General features: G+C 40.0%; 1 protein-coding gene across 1 annotated transcript in view; it reads left to right on the top strand.

The window, feature by feature from the left end:
* Window positions 1–11,973: 11,973 nt before the first annotated feature.
* LOC104405157 (chromosome unknown open reading frame, human C11orf74) overlaps window positions 11,974–17,524 on the top strand; it is a 35,320-nt gene continuing 29,769 nt past the window's right edge. Inside the window, 1 exon segment of the mRNA XM_010013772.1 lies at window positions 11,974–12,079. Coding sequence (XP_010012074.1) covers window positions 11,974–12,079 — 106 coding nt within the window.

The raw sequence follows: 17,524 nt of genomic DNA, 5'->3' as shown, positions 1-17,524 counted from the left end.
GTGCCCCATCTGGTTCTAGGGGCGGCTTTCCCTGCCTGTGGCAGGGGGTTGGAACTGGATGAGGTCCCTTCCAACCCAAACCAGTCTAGGATTCTGTTGTTTTGCAGGTTTACAAGGAAGGTACCAAGATTTATTGAAGACATTTAAGAGCAGTCAGTGCCAGCTGTATTTCTAACCATGCAGGTATTTTGAAGCAGCAGAGATAGAAGCTTTTATCGCTGGGTAAATCTTGCACACACGGTGCAGAACTGTCTGCTTGAAGAGAATTTGTTTCTTGGGAGCCTCGCTGACAGGTGTTTTGAGTGTGATCAAATTCTTTATCATTGATGTATGCTGTTCACTCATGCTCTCATGAGTATGTTTCAAGGGGTATCTTATACCTCTTTGTTCAAAAATCTGAGAGGGTTTATGTCGTCAGCCTGGATAATAACACTGGAAGAGCTTTGGAAAGCACAGACACAAGGGAGGGAAACAACTGGCCAGATCATGGGCACAGTCCCTTGGTGACATCTGAGTTGTACCTTTTAGTAAATGTCCAAGTTCACTGTCGCACCCTTTGCCAAATCCCTAGAACTTAAATGTGTGCACTAGCTTTCAAATACAACATTTGAAAGTAAGAAAAAATCCCAACAATCCTCACATTTTAAAATACAATTCCATGTTTTGAAATCTGTAGGATTCATGTTTTCTTTGCTCCTGCTTTTCATTTTGCTCTAACAACAGGGCACACAGGGTTTCTTTTTTAAGGAATGATTGGTGTTTTCTACTTGCGTGACATCAAAACCTGGGGACTGTTGGAAAACATAATGTACAGTGTAAAATTATGGGAGTTGAGGACACTGACTACATGAAGTTGCTGTCAGTGCATGTTCTTGTGCACAGCAGGAACTGTTGTGCCATGTTCCTGTGCTGCCTGCCCAGAAGCTGGTACTCAAACTGCTGTGCTAAAATACGGGTCTGCTCTTAAATGCTTTCAAAGGCAGGTGATCCTGGTCGGATGTGCTTAGGCCAGAGCACATGGTCAGGGTAGATATTGCCACTACTGAGTTTATGTAAGAAGTAATCCATTTAATAGCTGTCCTTTTTACATTGTAGAGTCATCCAATGATCATGATCAAGTTCTGTTGACTCTGTAACCAGTCCTAATGCCTCTGCCCTGAAGATTGTAGCTTTCTTCTACATCTAGACTCCTTTTCAGAAGTGTAGCACAGTAGGTGAAGTTCAGTGATGAGTTAATTAAATTAGTGAACCTTGTTCTGTCAGTATACATGTCAGGTTTTGTTCTTATTATTTGCATGAAGGAAGATTTGCCAAGTTACTTACTGTCAGGTGATATGCTAAACAGGAATCTCTGCTGCTTGTTTCTTATAAACCATAAAAAAATGGTATTGTTACAGAAGCTTGCACTAAATTTCGTTTCTGAGTTAGATTTCCTTTGTCTCTTCTTTCATATTGAGTGGTTACTTAGCTTCTTTGTTTTTACAGGATCTTTAGAAAAAGTAATATATGTCTTCCATGCTGAAGATGCCACAAGCACATGCGTAAATTAGTGCTCTGTATTTTGTAATACTAATATTCTACATTTGACTACTGGTTTATATTTGAAGTCTAACAAGAGTATTAAAAATGTTAAGCAATTTAACTGGAATGGTGGCATTCATCTTATATTCTTACAGATACTTAAAGAATCTCCACATATGACAGTTATTAGTATCCACAATGTCCCAAACTATTTCGCAAAGCTTGAGCAGTACTCAGTCCAGAGTATACTGTCTGAAGAGACTGCTGCAGATAGACAGTGGAGAAGTGACCCGTGAAAATGATGGTGGGATTGATAGACAGACAGAAATTGCTAGTCAAATAAACGTACTTAAACACACTTCCTCCTTGCCATCCCTTAATATTTCTTGAACTTTACATAAGCAAGCAGTTCAGTAAGTAAAGGAGAGAATGTTTATCGTAGGTTCTCTGACAGGAGTAGCTCCTTTGGCACTTGTGCGAATTGCTTTATCTTCCCAGGTTGTTTAATGCTAATTATGGTGTGTTAATACAGTGTGGTTGATACTTGGTTGTGCTGTCCTCCACCTCTAACCTTCCAACTCCACTGATTCCTCATCTGATCCTGATCAGCTTGAAGGAGCCCAAAAGGAGAAAATCTAAACTTACAACAAAAAAGTTTAAAGTTTTTTTTGGTGGCTTTATGATCAAAACCATGTCATTGTGGAGTCAGATTAGCATTAGTTAAGATAGAGGGGAAAAGCCACAATCAGAATCAAAGATGGATAAATAATGAAGAGTGAAGTTACTTAAACAATTACCAGTTAAAGTGACTTGAGTCATACTTCATCATATTTGTTATTTTTATAAAATATGAAGCTCCATGGATTATACAAATAAGTGAGAATTCCAGTGTTGTTTTTATAACCCCCATGTTTGAGAAGTGAACTAGAGAGATCTGAGCTAGAAGCTAAGGTAACAGAAAGAAGAAATTGATATTCACCCTTATCTTATTTTAAAATCAAACATGATTTTGAGCTGGATGTTTTCGGCTAATAGTTGTTTTTGTGGCAAGAAGAGATTACAAGGAATTCACGTTCAGATGCATTCATTGGGAGATTTATTTACAGACTGATCAAATGAAGAGAGGTGTTTTTTAAAGGCACTAGCTAATTTAATTTGAAATATGTTTGGTATGGAAATAGATAGACATAATTCCAATTTTGTATGTGGGGTATTATTTCAGAATGTGTTTTATAGGATGAATGTGTTTTAGAAACAAAGGGTAGGATTCAGGCACCTCAATATCAAGTAACATTTCATATCCTTTGGGATATTCTTGTCTTCTATGTAAGGCAGCAAGTCAACCATAGGTATTGTCTCCTAGGTCCTAGTAAACCTAGGGCTTATAAATGTCACTACTTTACTGTGTTTTGGCACTGAGTCCCTCCCAAACTGTGTTTACTACTTACTGTTCTGGTTGACCCTGTGTAGTAATTGTTGACCTGCATGATTTGCCAGTTACCTGATGAGGCAACAAAATCATTTTAACCAGGAGAGCAATAAATAATCAGGACTGTTGTATAGCATGTTTCAACTTAATATTTGTTATCAACATGAAAAAAATGCTATGTTCATTGCAATTTCACAGTAATCTGAATGCTACCAAATAGTGAATGATTTCATCTTATGAACTGTAGCAAACCCAAACCACATTTCATTTGCACAGAGATAAGGTGTTTGAACAGCACCGAGCGGGCACTGAGAGAATGGATTGCAGGATAGCACAGACTCATTGTTGTTAAATGCTCACTGCCGACCATTAAATTCAGTCATTAGTTTGCAGTTATTTTTAACTTGACATGAACACAGATATCTATGGTAGAATTAAATTTATTTTGCAAATTAAATTTAATTTTCAATATTGTATATATTTTTTTTGTTGTTGTTGTTCTTTTACTGATCTGCAGGGTCTCCCTTTGCAAAGTGAAAAAGCATACCCTGAAAAGCAAGTGCTGTTCCCAAATTACGCACAATCACAATAATATTCAGACACAGAGAGTTTTGAAGTCCTCGATAAACAGGCTTAGGGAAGGAAATCTTTACGTAGTATTTCTCAGAATATTTGCTAAATGTATCAACCAAGTTTGCTTTGGGCAAAACAATTAAGTTCAACGTACCTGGCTGATAGGGATTTATGCGTCCTCCGAAGTCTATGTGTGTAATTTGGATTCAAATGTGAGCACTTGGAGGAATCTTCTCTAACAGCACAGGGGGCTTGTGGCATGGAGACACAGCCTGACGGAGGGGAATCTATCTGCTGAATTTGCATATGTTTTCTTGAGAACTCGGTCTGTTGTGGCTAACTGGCTGTGACAGGTTTTTGTTACCTCTTTCCTCTTGTCTTCAGATGGAACAGCAAGAAACCCACCACCCTCTAGAAGCTTTAATTCTTTGCAGTAGAACCAGACCAGAGTGACAGTAGGTGCCTGGTAGTTAGCTTATAAACGTATGCAGTGTATGCTGCATTATAGTTTAGTTTTTTACACTGCTAAACCTGTTAACCTTATGATCTTTTTGGGATTTTTCAGTGCTATTGTAACATAAAAATGTAATCTTCAGATTAAAAGATAAAAAAATTTCAATAGCTAGTAAAATAAAACAACTCCTGCTGATGGGCATACTACTGCTTTCCCCAGGAATGCTCCACTGCAGGTGGGTAGTGACATTGAAACAGAGCAAAGGAAATGACAAATATGTGCAACTTGTTGAGTGAGGACTGAATGGAAGTCCGATTCAAAGTCCACTGAGGTCATTAGAAATTTTTTTTTTCTCCTTTAGTGGCTTTCTGATCAGACCTTAAAAGACTGTTAGAACTTTGCAAACTTCTGTGGTATTTTTTTATCAGTTTCCCAGTGCTTTTCTCCAACAAAAAATTCTTAGACTCCTGGGCAGTTCTCTGGGAACATATCCTTTCAGCAGCTAGCAGTGCTGGGGCACAAAGGATAAACCATTTGCATAACGTAGCACAGCAAGTAAACAGAGAAACCTGGAAAACAGTTCACTCTTCATAGCTCCCTGCTTTTGTTTTCCTGGCCATACTTCACCCACTCCTGAGTTACAACATCTGCTGCACAGTGTTTTAGAAGTATCTTCTTCCATTTGAAACTGCTATGAAATAGAAACATAAAGAGCTTGAAATGGAATTTGATTAGTACAGCAAAGCAAATGTATGGAACGTTTGCGAAAATTGCCTTGAGATGTTGAATAACTGCAGAGAGGATGTTTCTCATCTGAGATACAGCAGCTCTAAGGCACTGTGCCCTGTAGCATCCATATGGGCCTGTTACTTCTCTACTGAAACAAGGATGAAAGACTACCCTGCAGAGTTGAATGCTGAAGAACTGAACTTGCCCCAAATTTAAGAGCATTCAGATTACATTTATTTCTATCTTCAGTAGCACCTAGATGATATTTGACAGCTTCTTATTCAAGTGCTTGACATAGTCTGACTGATGTTTGGGTCTGTGATCATAGATCTACTGGCAAAAGAGGTACAAATGTTTATGCAAAAAAATCCAACTGCCCAGTTGTGTCTCATTTAATATTTCACATTAATTTTATTCTCATTTTGCCAGTTAACATGCCTTATCTTTCGAAATTCTTTTTGCAATTACTGTGGTTGAGAAGATGGAGAAATTAAGTTTGTTGGCAACAACATGTTGATTTTGGAGGAGGACATGGTCTGTCCAAGCTAGTCTTTTGTAACTGTCAGTGACAAACTGCTTTGGAGGAGCTGCAGCAAGTAGCTTCAGAATAATGTATCTACAAGACGGGAAAATCATGTTTGGAACTGTCCAGGTCATAGCAAGAACATCTAGGATTTGCATTCTAAATTTATTTGGAAGAGAACTCATGTGGAAATGAATAGACTTTTCCTTCATAATTTCTTTTTTAATAGCACTGACATAGGTAGTATGTTTTCAGAAGATTGCTTGCTGCTGTGGAAATGCTTTGTTTCAGTTGATTTTCTTCTTCCACAATTAATTACTTAAAATAATATGTGGTTTACATCTTCTTCATATAATTCAAAATTGCATTGAGATTTTCAGTCAGGCTTTTCAGCATCTTTTCTGCCAGAAAGACACAGTCATCTCTGAACTGGAATGTAGCGGACTCTCTGTGGGCTGCAGTAATGTACTCCAGTGCATCGGAGAAATGGAAGGCTGCCTTACTCATTTGTGCAGGGTTAGCCAGCCAGAATGCAGATACGCTGGATATTTAGTCAGGATGCACAGGCTGAAACCTATGGAAAAATGGCACGAGGAGTCCAGCATCCCACAATCTGCAATTTTATGTCTCATCTAAACCCACTGGTAACCAGTATTTAACATGTGAGGGGCAGGCCTCATCTAAAATAGTGGATTGAATCCAGCTGTGCTTTGACTGTCAAATGCAGGACAATTGCATTGCAGGCTACCGTGTTTGGGAGGAGTGTTTGGTGCACAGAAAACATTACCCTTGTCAGAGGCCTCCAGGTGGTCTTTAAAGGGACAAGCCATTAGAAATGCATTAAAAAATACTTGTGATCGTCTGTGGGGCTGGTATAACACTGAAATCAAGTAGAATCAATGTTCTTGCTTGCAGGTAAAGCCATTAGACATATATGATGAAACCTCATGGAGTTCAACAAAGCCAAGTGCAAGGTCCTGCCCCTGGGTCAGGGCAGTCCCAAGAACAAATACAGGCTGGGCAGAGACTGGGTGGAGCTCCCCTGAGGAGGAGGACTTCGGGGTGTTGGGTGATGAGGAGCTCCCCATAACCTGGCTTCAGTGAGCACGTGAGCCCAGAACCCCGCCATGTGCTGGGCTGCATCCCCAGAGCATGAGCAGCAGGTCGAAGGAGCTGCGCTCTGGGGAGATCCCCCCTACAGACCAGATCCAGCTCTGGGGCTGGGTGCACAAGAGGGACCTGGAGCTGTTGGAGTGAGTCCAGAGGAGGCCATGGAGATGCAGCTAGGGCTGGAGCCAGGCTGAGAGAGCTGGGCTGGTTCAGCCTGGAGAAGAGAAGGCTTCTTAAGGGGAGACCTTAGAGCAGCTCCCAGTGCCTAAAGGGGCTACAGGAAAGCTGGAGAGGGGCTTTTGACAAGGGCCTGTAGGGACAGGAGAAAGGGGAATGGCTTTAACCTGCCAGAGGGGAGATTGAGACAAAATCTTAGGCAGAAGCTCTTCCCTGTTAGAGTGGTGAGGCACTGGCACAGGTTGCCCAGAGAAGCTGTGGCTGCCCCATCCCTGGCAGTGTTCAAGGCCAGGTTGGATGGGGCTTCTGGTTTGGTGGCAGGTGTTGGAACTGGATGAGTTTTAAGGTCCCTTCCAACACAAACCAGTCTGTGATTCTATGATATATGCCTTAAAAGCTCTTAGAAGCTGGGCACTAGAGGCACATGTTTTGAACCATTGCCAAGGTTGGCTCTGAGGCTCAGTAGTGCACTCATGCCAGCAGCTGCAGCTTCCATCCAGGCAAACTGCTGATGTATTAAGTGTGTGTCTTTAAAACGTTCTGCTGAAGGCAGTGGCAGACATCCAGTTGATGCAGTCAGGATTAGCTGTTAGAGATCACATTGAACTGAGAAATGCTGCAAGGAACCTCATCTGAAAGTTTTAGTTATTTTGTAATTGAAATTTTTGTCTTTCAGTTTGTTTTCCTAGTTCAGTTGACCCGCACCTGCTTGTGGCCAGAGCGTGCTGCTGTTGAGTTTGTTCCAGGAGCTCTGCCTCCCTGCAGGTGGTGAGTAGTGGGGAGGAGGAGGAGGGAGAAAAGTAGGGCAGGGCAGTAGAGCAGGGAGGGCTTTCTTTTGTAACTGTAGGTTTGCAGATGTGTGAACAAGAAGAAAACAGTTGTCTACTTTCTGGAAAGTGGGTGATCTTCCTGTGCTGTCCCACTGCAAAAGTGTGTCTTTCTCGGAGCAGGAATTCCCAGAATCACTCTGGTCACTAGGCCCACTTTCACAGTGCCATCCTGGGATGTTTGTTAAGGTAGTGACCACAGTCCATAGCTAACCACAAACAGACGGGAGATTGAGGTGAGATCTTAGGCGGAAGTTCTTCCCTGTGAGGGTGCTGAGGCGCTGGCACAGGTTGCTCAGAGAAGCTGTGGCTGCCCCATCCCTGGCAGTGTTCAAGGTGAGGTTGGATGGGGCTTGGAGCAACCTGGTCTAGTGGGAGATGTCCCTGCCCATGTCAGAGGGTTGGTACTACATGAGCTTTAACATTCCTTCCAACTCAAACGTTCTACAGAATACTTTTGAAAAAAAAGTTGTGACTGGTGTAGTTACTGTGCTAGCTCCATAAGGAAAAAAGATCAGATGTTGTCTAGTGATAACAGAGTGTAAGATGTAAAAATAATGTATTTATGTTCAAACTTGTTTTTGCAGACATAGGTTATAAAATCTTGAGAACAGGTGTATCTGGTGGTGTTTTCCATGAACCTACAAGTGATCTATAAATAAACATTTCTGAATATCTGTTTTATAGTTGAGAATGACTTTTGGGAGAGCAAATTCATAGTGTGGAAACCTGACTTGAACATATGCCAGATATACTAGTGAAGTTGTTTTTTTTCCCCTGAAAAATAAAATTATGCCAGGTTTTAGTGAGTTTGTAGAGAGGATTAATTTATTGCTCTTTCCATTTAAAAATTCAGAATCTTGTTTTTTCTTTCAATTCCTATATTATATGTAATGTAAACATAATAAAGCACTCAAAAATGCAGCATAAACCAGGAAGCCCATATTCCACCACATTTTTTATTGTTTAATATAGCTAATAACTGTGTAATTGAAATCACGCTGATATTGACTTGACAAGCATCTGTGATTCAAGGTGGAGATTTCTGGTTTGGCTTAAACTGCTGGGAAGAAGACTGTATTTGGAGAAATAAAACTGATTTTTCACAATCTGCTCATTATCAGCAAGGCTTAATGAATGATCGCCTCAAGAAACCTCATTATGGTAATTTGGATGGATAAGTAAGAGATGCAAGAAGAAAGTGCATTTGTTGCTTGAATGCATCACTTACTGATACTTGACTCTGAAACCATCCAGAGTCAGCATGGTAAAAGGATCAGATATCCTTGCCTTACTTGCCTTGAAACCTCCAAGTTAGTTTGATGCCTTTTGGGAAAAAGAAGATGAGTTTTGATGTCAGGATTAGTTACTCTCTAGCAGAGCAGTGCAGTCATTGTGTTCATAGAGATGCGATGGTATCCAATTCATAAACTGTGAGTGATTCTAATCAATTATTGTACATTTTCTTTTTCTTTTTTTCATGACAGTCCAAGGAAGTTATTGTGTCCTGGGTTCAGCTACAGCAGTCATTTTTTCTCCTTCTTAGTAGCTGGTGCAGTGCTGTGGTTTTGACTTTCAGTCTGGGAACAACACTGATAACACCGATGTTTTTAGGTGTTGCTAAGTAATGTTTACTCTGACCAAGGACTTTCTCAGTCTCATGCTCTGCCAGAGTGGCAGGGGATGGGGTTTCTGGGCTCAAGCGCACACTGCTAGGTCATGGGGAGCTTCTCATCACCCAACACCCCCAAGTCCTCTACTCAGGGCTGCTCCATCCAGTCTCCCCAAGCCTGTATGTGTGCTTGGGATTGCCCTGACCCAAGTGGAGGACCTTGTACTTGGCCTTGTTGAACTTCACGAGGTTCTCATGGTCCCATCTCTCTGGCTTGTCCAGGTCCTTCTGGATCCCATCCAGTCCCTCTAGTGTGTTGACTGCACCACACAGCTTAGTGTCATTGGCAAACTTGCTGAGGGCGCAGTTAATCCCACTGTCCGTGTCACCAACAAAGACGTTGAACAGTGCCGGTCCCAACACTGACCCCAGAGGAACACCACTTTTTGCTGGTCTCCACTTGAACATCAAGCTGGTGACCACAGCTCTTTGAGTGTAACCATCCAGCCAATTGCCTATCCACCAGGTGGTCCATCTATCAAATCCACGCCCTCCAGTTCAGAGACAAGGATGTTGTGCAGGTCAGTGTCAAATGCCTTGCATCCTAATGCCATCTATTCCACCTGAAGCATATGTTCAGTTTCAGGGACAGCGGGTGTTCTGCAAATACCTTCCTCTGTGCTTGCTTTCATTTAAGAGGATGCAGTAGCACCCTGCAGTTCTCCAAATAATTGAAAACAGGGGGGACACAAGTAGTTCCAGCTGCAAGTATCTCTGTTCGAGTCAGTGCTGTTCTTCTGACAGAACCTAGGCTTTCATGAGAACCTGGCTGGTTTTCCTTTCCATGAGGAGATTATTCTGTAGATGTAAATAACAGCTGTGCAAGGAAGATTTCAGGTGTGTTGTTGGACTAGTACCTCTTTAGTCCATTTGGCATTCTGTTTCTTGCTTTAGATTTTTGAAGCAAAGCCATTAAGTTCTTATAAAAAGTGATGGAGTATGGATGCCAGAATGACATAGAGGGTTTCCCTCATTTCCAGTTAGGATTATTTTTATGCATAATTCAGTGAACTCGCATTACAATTTTATTATTTTTTTTTTTTTTTTCAGAAGAAAAAATAAGGAAATGTGGCCTACAAATGACAGGGTTTTTTTATTTCTTAACACAAGATGAATACCTTTGGCATAGTTCATAGCAAATTTCATATACTAATGCCTGTAATAACTATGTTGGCTGTAGGAGAGTTACCCTGGATTTACTGCTTTGACTTAAGTAAAATTTGAATCTATTTTCTGGTAAAAAAAAAAATGCTGTTAATTGAGCGGCAGTAGTCTCTTCCTATGCTTGGAATATCCAGGGAATTTTCTCTGCTGTTTTTTTATTGTTTGTTGTTTTTTTTTTTTTTTCTGCAGGAAGTAGAGGCTGCACAGCAGAGTAAGAATTGAGCTATAGCATTTTGGTAACACCTGAGATTTTGCTTAATCTCAGGCTGATGGCCAAAGCTGCCATTCAGCTTCGTTAAGGATACAACTATTCCTCAAATTGCTTATCAATCTTCTAGCTTCCTAGAACATTTTAGAGTCAAGGAATCTAAGCTTTACTGCCAGCCCTCCCCTAATTTGCTTTGAAGTCTTTTAAACTCCTCCTGGTGACTCAGTTTTTTTGTCTGTTATTTAGAATAATATTTGTTTGCTATTCCTCATATGATTATTGTGAAGTTTATTTCATTAGTGTTTATAAAGGACTTGGAGATCCTAGACACCAGGTGCCAAAGAAGAACAAAAGGTTGTATTATCATTTTCTTGATTAAATATATGTTTTTTTTTTTCCCTTGACACTAGCCTTAAAAATCACTGCTGTCTTTCATACAATGAAATTTACCACGAATAAAGACTGTAATAACTGAACAATAATGAGGAATAGAAGGCACTGCTTCCTTCTGAAACCACTGCCATTTGCATAAACCATTCTGAGAGTCTGGTAAATGACATTCTGTTTGGTCAGTCCACCAAGAGATTAATACTGATTTGTTTTTTGTAAAACACTGGAAGACTTAAAGGTCCCTTCCAACTCAAACTAGTCTGTGATTCTATTGTTTACACAGCTTTTATAAGTGAGGGGCAGGTTAATTTCAGCATATTTTACTGAGCCATTTCAGGACCATTAATTGCTTCATTTAGAGTCTTGTAAAGTGATGGAGTTAGTCTAGAAAACTGTTGCTATGTGATGTGGATAGTGGAGCTTTCAAGTCCAGAGAAGCTTCTATGGGATTCCTTCAGCTCTCAGCATTTGTTCTCTTCTTGAGAATGGTCCTCGCTTTCCTGTATGCCTGCCCAGTCCCATCTTACCCTTCCTGTCCTGTGTACTGTTTCAGCATACATACATGTGTCATCATAATTTGACATGCCCTCCAAAATCTGGATTTAGTGGCTTTGATGGTACAGTGAGAAGTGCACCTGCAGAATGATGGATCCAGTACAAGTTTTGCATGTATAGGTGTCACTGTTGTTAAATCCATCATGCTAGTGAGCGTTGGCATTGTTCCTGCAAAGAAGGCAGGCGTTGTAAGACTGAACAAAGCCAGGTTGGATGGGGCTTTGGCCAGTCTGGTCTAGTGGAAAGTGTCCCTGCCTGTGGCAGGTCGTTGGAACTAGATGAGCTAAAAGGTCCCTTCCAACCCAAACTATTCTGTGATTCTATGATTCTATGAAAATGAGGGGGAATGAGCACTACCAAGAGAGTTTGGCACTTCTGTGGCTCATACTACCAAAGGAAAGAAATTTCAGGCATCAATCTCTCCCTTTGTGCTTAAAATTACTATGTCCACTTGAATTTTGGGAGGAAATGTTTGCAAGGTCAGAACTTCAAGGGAGAGAATAAAAGGTGGACGTTCTAGTGCTCATCTCTTTGACTTAGGTACTCTTGTTTTCTGCCTGCAGATATATGCAGCTCTTTTTTTTTCTGTTGCAGAAGCAGCCTACTAAAGCAGATATACCTGTTTGACTGTTAAGGTGTGGATGATGGAAGAACCACTGTTGAACAGCAGCATCCTTGATCAATTTATTAATAGCCATGAGCAGTCATATGAAGAGTTTCTAAACACATTCACTTATCTTTTGAAAGGTATGTAACTTCCCAAATCTCCCATTAGAAATCACAGCCAGAAATGAAGGCAAGAAGAGAAGTAGTAGTATTTAGTGTCATGCTGCTACCCACTTGTTTTGTGACCTTAGGCTAATTCTTGTGATGCTTTTGTTTCTCCTATCAGCAGTGGGATCCCTAGGGATAACTTCCCTTAGCTTGGTTCACAAACTACTAAGGTAGGTCTCTACAGGTGATGAACCTTGGTTTTCTTGCACTATTTGGAAGCCTAGGCTTTTCTTAAGTATGTTCTGCATTGTTTTGCTAGAGAAGTTTCCATAAAAGAAGAGCCTAAGGGACGTCCTTAATAGTATTAGATGGCCTAAGATAAGGGCTGTGCAATTTGGATACTTTCACAGGTTTACTAACACTAGCTTGCTGAGCTGTGCTGTTGTGTGGGTCAAGCTAGCAGATAACTTGGATGAAGGCACATGAGGATATCAGATTAGGATGATTAGTCTGAAAAGGTCTCATGTTCTGCAGATGAAACAAAAGGTGGGTCTTAACACTGATCTAAGCATTGCTGAATTACAGGCAGTTTAGATCTGGGTCCAAACTCTGTAGCTCAGGTTCATTTCTTTTGTTCATGTTAAGTCAGGTGCCACAAAAATAAATGCTAGCTGCATATAACTCGCTTAAAATTCTCTTTACCACAGTTTTGCATTAAAAATAATGTCCTTAAGTTACTATAGTAGCACTATATGTTTCACTCACAGCATGTGTCATGCTCCAGTGATTGGCACTCAGAAATCTCTCCTATCCTTGTCCTTCAGGCAGAACTAATTGTCAGTCACAGGCGTTGAGCAGAAAACTGGTTGGGGCAGTCGAAGCTGCCATTGAAATAATCTTGTGGCAACCTTCCGTCTCTCCTCCCGGTAAATAATAGAAGAGAAAGGAGACACTAGGGGATGAGATAAGAGGACTGAAAATTGTGTATGATGGATATACTTGGTGTAGCTCCTATCTTAGACACATGCTGCATATCATGATGCTACTTGCAAAAAGCCTCAGCATTTATTTCAGTCACTTTCACTGTCACTATAGCATGTGCCACTAAAACTGCGTAAGTGCTAGAGCTTCAGCTGAATCAAATACTTAGAAATGCAGTTGTCTGTGCTGGCATAAACAAAATAGCTCAGCTTGTTTTCCTCCCACCTTCATTTTCCTTTAAAAATACCCCAGAGTGCTGGTTTGCATTATGAACTAATGACCTGCAAAAATTCCTCTTAAAGCATGAGGCGTTTTAGCATCAGAACAGTGCAAAATACTTTATACAATATCACATTCTCAGTTTCTTGATTGTGCATTTGAAAAATAGTCATTTGAGGTTTGGGTTTTTTTTAATCACTATTTTTTAAAGCAACTGATAGCTTAATAAGACTATCTGCTAATAGCATCCAAAATTTTTCACTTTCATGTATGAGTTCAGCTATTTAGTGCAGGGAGATTGAGTGCGCCCTCAGCAAGTTTGCCAGTGACACCAAGCTGCGTGGCTCGGTTGATACGCTGGAGGGGAGGGATGCCATCCAGAGGGACCTTCACATGCTTGAGAGTTGGGCCAATGCCAACCTTATGAAGTTTAACCAAGCCAAGTGCAAGGTCCTACACCTGGGTTGGGGCAATCCCAGGCACAGCTACAGGCTGGGCGGAGAAGAGATTCAGAGCAGCCTGAGGAGAAGGACTTGGGGGTGCTGGTTGATAAGAACCTTGACATGAGCCAGCTTCAGTGTGAGCTTGCAGCCCAGAAACCACCCATATCCTGGTCTGTATCAAAAGAAGGACAGGGTACCATATTTATCTAAGGTGATTTTCACTTGTGCATGATTTTCTACTAGCTCTCTCTAGTTAGGATTGCAAGGGAGTTTGTACATTATTCTTGAAACCAGTGCGTAAGAATCAGATTTCCTAACTAATGTTTAATTTTTCTTCATTAGTTAAATTTACACATGGTAAAACTGGAAAGAATATACCTTGAGTGCGAAGACCCAAGTGTCCTTGACTGTACTGGCCTAGCTAAAAAGAGCCTTTTGAGGCTATAAATGTCAGCCTGGAGTAACTCCAGTGAGCATGTTAGGGTCTTCTGCTGACAAACTAGTTCCATTTTTGTAAATAAGGGAAACAGTGTTGCTGAATTTTTGCATTCCTGAGTTCCATTGGCTTTTTAAGGGTTTCTAATATCCTAATCAAGAAAATTGCATTTTTTGAATGTGTGATATTATCTTTGTCTAACTTCTATTCTTCCTTGTGCTATTTGAAAAGTTGCTGTCTTAGCTCAAGAAGAACAAGATTTGCAGTCAAAATAAGGTCTTTCTGAATTCTGTGTAGTTGATTTAATGATATGTATATGGCTTAAATAGTTCACAGATAGCTTATAACTTAGTTGAATCATAAAATTATAACTTTGATATAGGAATTTAGTCTTCCTAATTTTAGTATTCCTAAAACCCCATAATGATTCTCTTTTTTCAACTGTGCTTGGTGCTATGACAGAATGAGAATTCACAGACTAATTGACAAGTAAATCCCAGAGCAGGGCTTTTACCTCTGTTATATCTGATGAGACATAGATAAACATACTTCAGTGTAATTTTAAAACTCTGAGCTAAGCTTTTAAAACCTAAATATACTCTAACAAACATGGCCTATATATCTTAAATGTATAATATTTAAAAAGTATGTGAGCACTTGCTCCATAACTGGAAATTTTAAACTATTTTTATTGATTCTGTAATGGATGGATACTTGGGGCTGGTTTAAGATTCTGTAACTCTCTTAGTTTTCCTACCTAGAGCATCCAGAGTAGGTTTGTTTTTTGCATTTGTGTTTTTTGGTTGGTTTTTTTTTGTGTCAAAATGGTAATATTTACAAAATTAATAGAAAGATGAAAGGACTGGTGAACTCATTGGAATGTAATTTAGTGATTAGAGCCCAGGTCCAGAACGATAAAATTTTTCATGCTCACTGTAAAGTTCTGCAGAAGTTTTCAGCATTTGGTAAAAAAACAACCAACCCACCTCTTGTGCAAATCCAAAGCAAAGATGTTGGTTAGAGGAATCATTTTATTAGTCATTTATTTTAATACATTCATATGTGCTGCTTTTAGAATCACTGAACTCCTTTATGCTTATGCCCAGTTACATATTTAGTTTTGTTAGTTTGTTCTTTTAGCTTTGAGTATAAAAACAAGATGATAATAGAACAGGTAACTGGCGCTTGCTTTGAGGTACAACTCTGCTATGTTTTGTTAATTCCAGAGAAAAATGTTAAGAGTCAAAGATTTCTTGACTATGCAGTTGAAGAATCATAGAATCATAGAATCCCAGACTAGTTTGAGCTGGAAGGGACTTTAAAGCTCATGTAGTACCAACCCCCTTACACGGGCAGGGACACCAGCCGCTAGACCAGGTTGCTTCAAGCCCTGTCCAACCTGGTCTTGAACACTGCCAAGGATGGGGCAACCACAGCTTCTCTGGGCAATCTGTGCCAGTGCCTCACCACCCTCACAGGGAAGAAGCCTTACAAGAGTTTGGTTTACCAAGGAATTAATGACACAAATTTCTGTAGATGTGGTAAATGTGTGGTCTTCTATAGAACTAAACACTTTCTAGAACAACTTTGGATGGAAATCTCATGGAAATAAAGCAGATCCCTACTTGCCACACAGGGCAAGAGACTCTTCTAAATCTTAGCAAGAGTGTTTGAAATCTGTTGGAGAGAGCTATGATTTCCAAAATCAGAAAGCAGCATCTGCTCATTTTTCTAAACTCAGAGAAAGATTGGGAAATTCCCTGGAGCATAAAATATCTTATTTGACCTTCTATGAAAAAGGAAAAAAGAATTGTCCAAGCTTCAAATTTTTCATCTAGATTTTAAATTACTCCTCTCCCACTTCTAAAAATATGGGATCCTGGGTCAATCAGCTGCATAGAAAAATGCTGCCATGAATAAAATTCTTAACCAAACCCAAGTTTAGATTCATATTTTCTTCCATGGTCTGGGACATTTGACCAGTGGGATTAAATTCTTCCTGCTGTTAATTGTGTTTGATCTCATATACCTCACACTGATCAGTCCCATCCCTAAGCAAACTGAGCCTTGGATTAACTGCACTTAATAGCCTCAGAGCAGTTGTTTCGATGCCACTGTGCTGAGCAAGCTGTCAAGCAGAGGAAGTTGGAAAGTGGCCGACCATGTCTCTGCTTCCAGGTGTCATGCAAGAGCTGTATTCTGGGTTGTGATTAGGTTAATTGAATTCCCCAGTGAAGGCTGAGCAACGTATTTAGTTCACAGTCCATTTGACAGTAACTGCCTCCTTTTTTCTCATTAACCACATTTAGGAAAAACAAGAACTTTCCACTTCCTATATATGTGTCAGTGGGGGCACTTTACAAATGTGAGTCTTAACAGCAAAAGCATTGCAGAAAACTATATGAGAAATGACAGTAAATTTGCTTTAATTTTAAAAATGGACCAGTAGGACAATGCTAACCTGAAGAGGAATTTGCAGCCTTCTTCATATGAATGGATTTGTCAATAAAAGCAACTAGATAGTTTGATATAATTAATTAAATGAGTCATCCCTTGGGAATTTGAACAGGGCATGAAATAGGGAAACAATGTCAATTCAGAGCTTTTTATTGTTGTATTGAGCTGGATGATTGGAAAGAATCGGTTGGGAGAAAATATTGGCAATTTTCTATTGATCATAAATTTGGTAGTTATCTCTATGTAACCTTCACTTCATGTAGTATAAAATCAAATATCATACAGAGCCTCTAAATGTAGAAAACCAAACAGACATAGGAATGCAAACATAATAGATTATGTTTTAAATAATAAGAACTGATCTGCTTTATGGATATTTGTTATCCTTAGATCTCAATGGTATTTGCTATGCAAAGTCTTTCATCTCCATTGTATAGACAGAAAAAAAAGAGGTTTAAAGAAGGGAAATAATTCGTGTTTGTGTGCACAGCAGCAGATAAGGACAGTCATTTGGACTCCTGGAAACTCTGACAGCCCTTGAACAGCAGTGCTGCCCTGAGCCACATTCTTTTCTGTGATGCCTTATTACAAGACCATTTCTAAAGATTGTTTCGGGTGGAAAAAACTATCTTTTTATTCTGTTGCATAATGTAAGATTTTCTAGAATGTAGGAAAAGGGAACTACTTACTAATTTTGCTCCTCATGCTCTGGTACAGATTTCATCCTATTGGGTGAAGTGGTCCTAGACACATATTGACTATGGTTGAATTCTGTAGTACTACACGAAGCAGTAACACAGAATGAACTCTTGCTCTAGCTTGTCACTTTGCCTTGAAAAACATCCAAGTGTGCTAAATACAGCTATTGGCTACATTACATGTCATTGTACTGAGATGAGGTAGCCCTCTTCTGCAGTGGTGGAAATGACACAAAGCAGCATG

Source organism: Nestor notabilis, unplaced genomic scaffold, assembly GCF_000696875.1.
Source record: "Nestor notabilis isolate BGI_N333 unplaced genomic scaffold, ASM69687v1 scaffold2894, whole genome shotgun sequence".
NCBI lineage: Eukaryota > Metazoa > Chordata > Aves > Psittaciformes > Psittacidae > Nestor > Nestor notabilis.
Note: the sequence above shows the minus strand (reverse complement) of the source record. Positions and strands in the feature narration are given on the sequence as shown.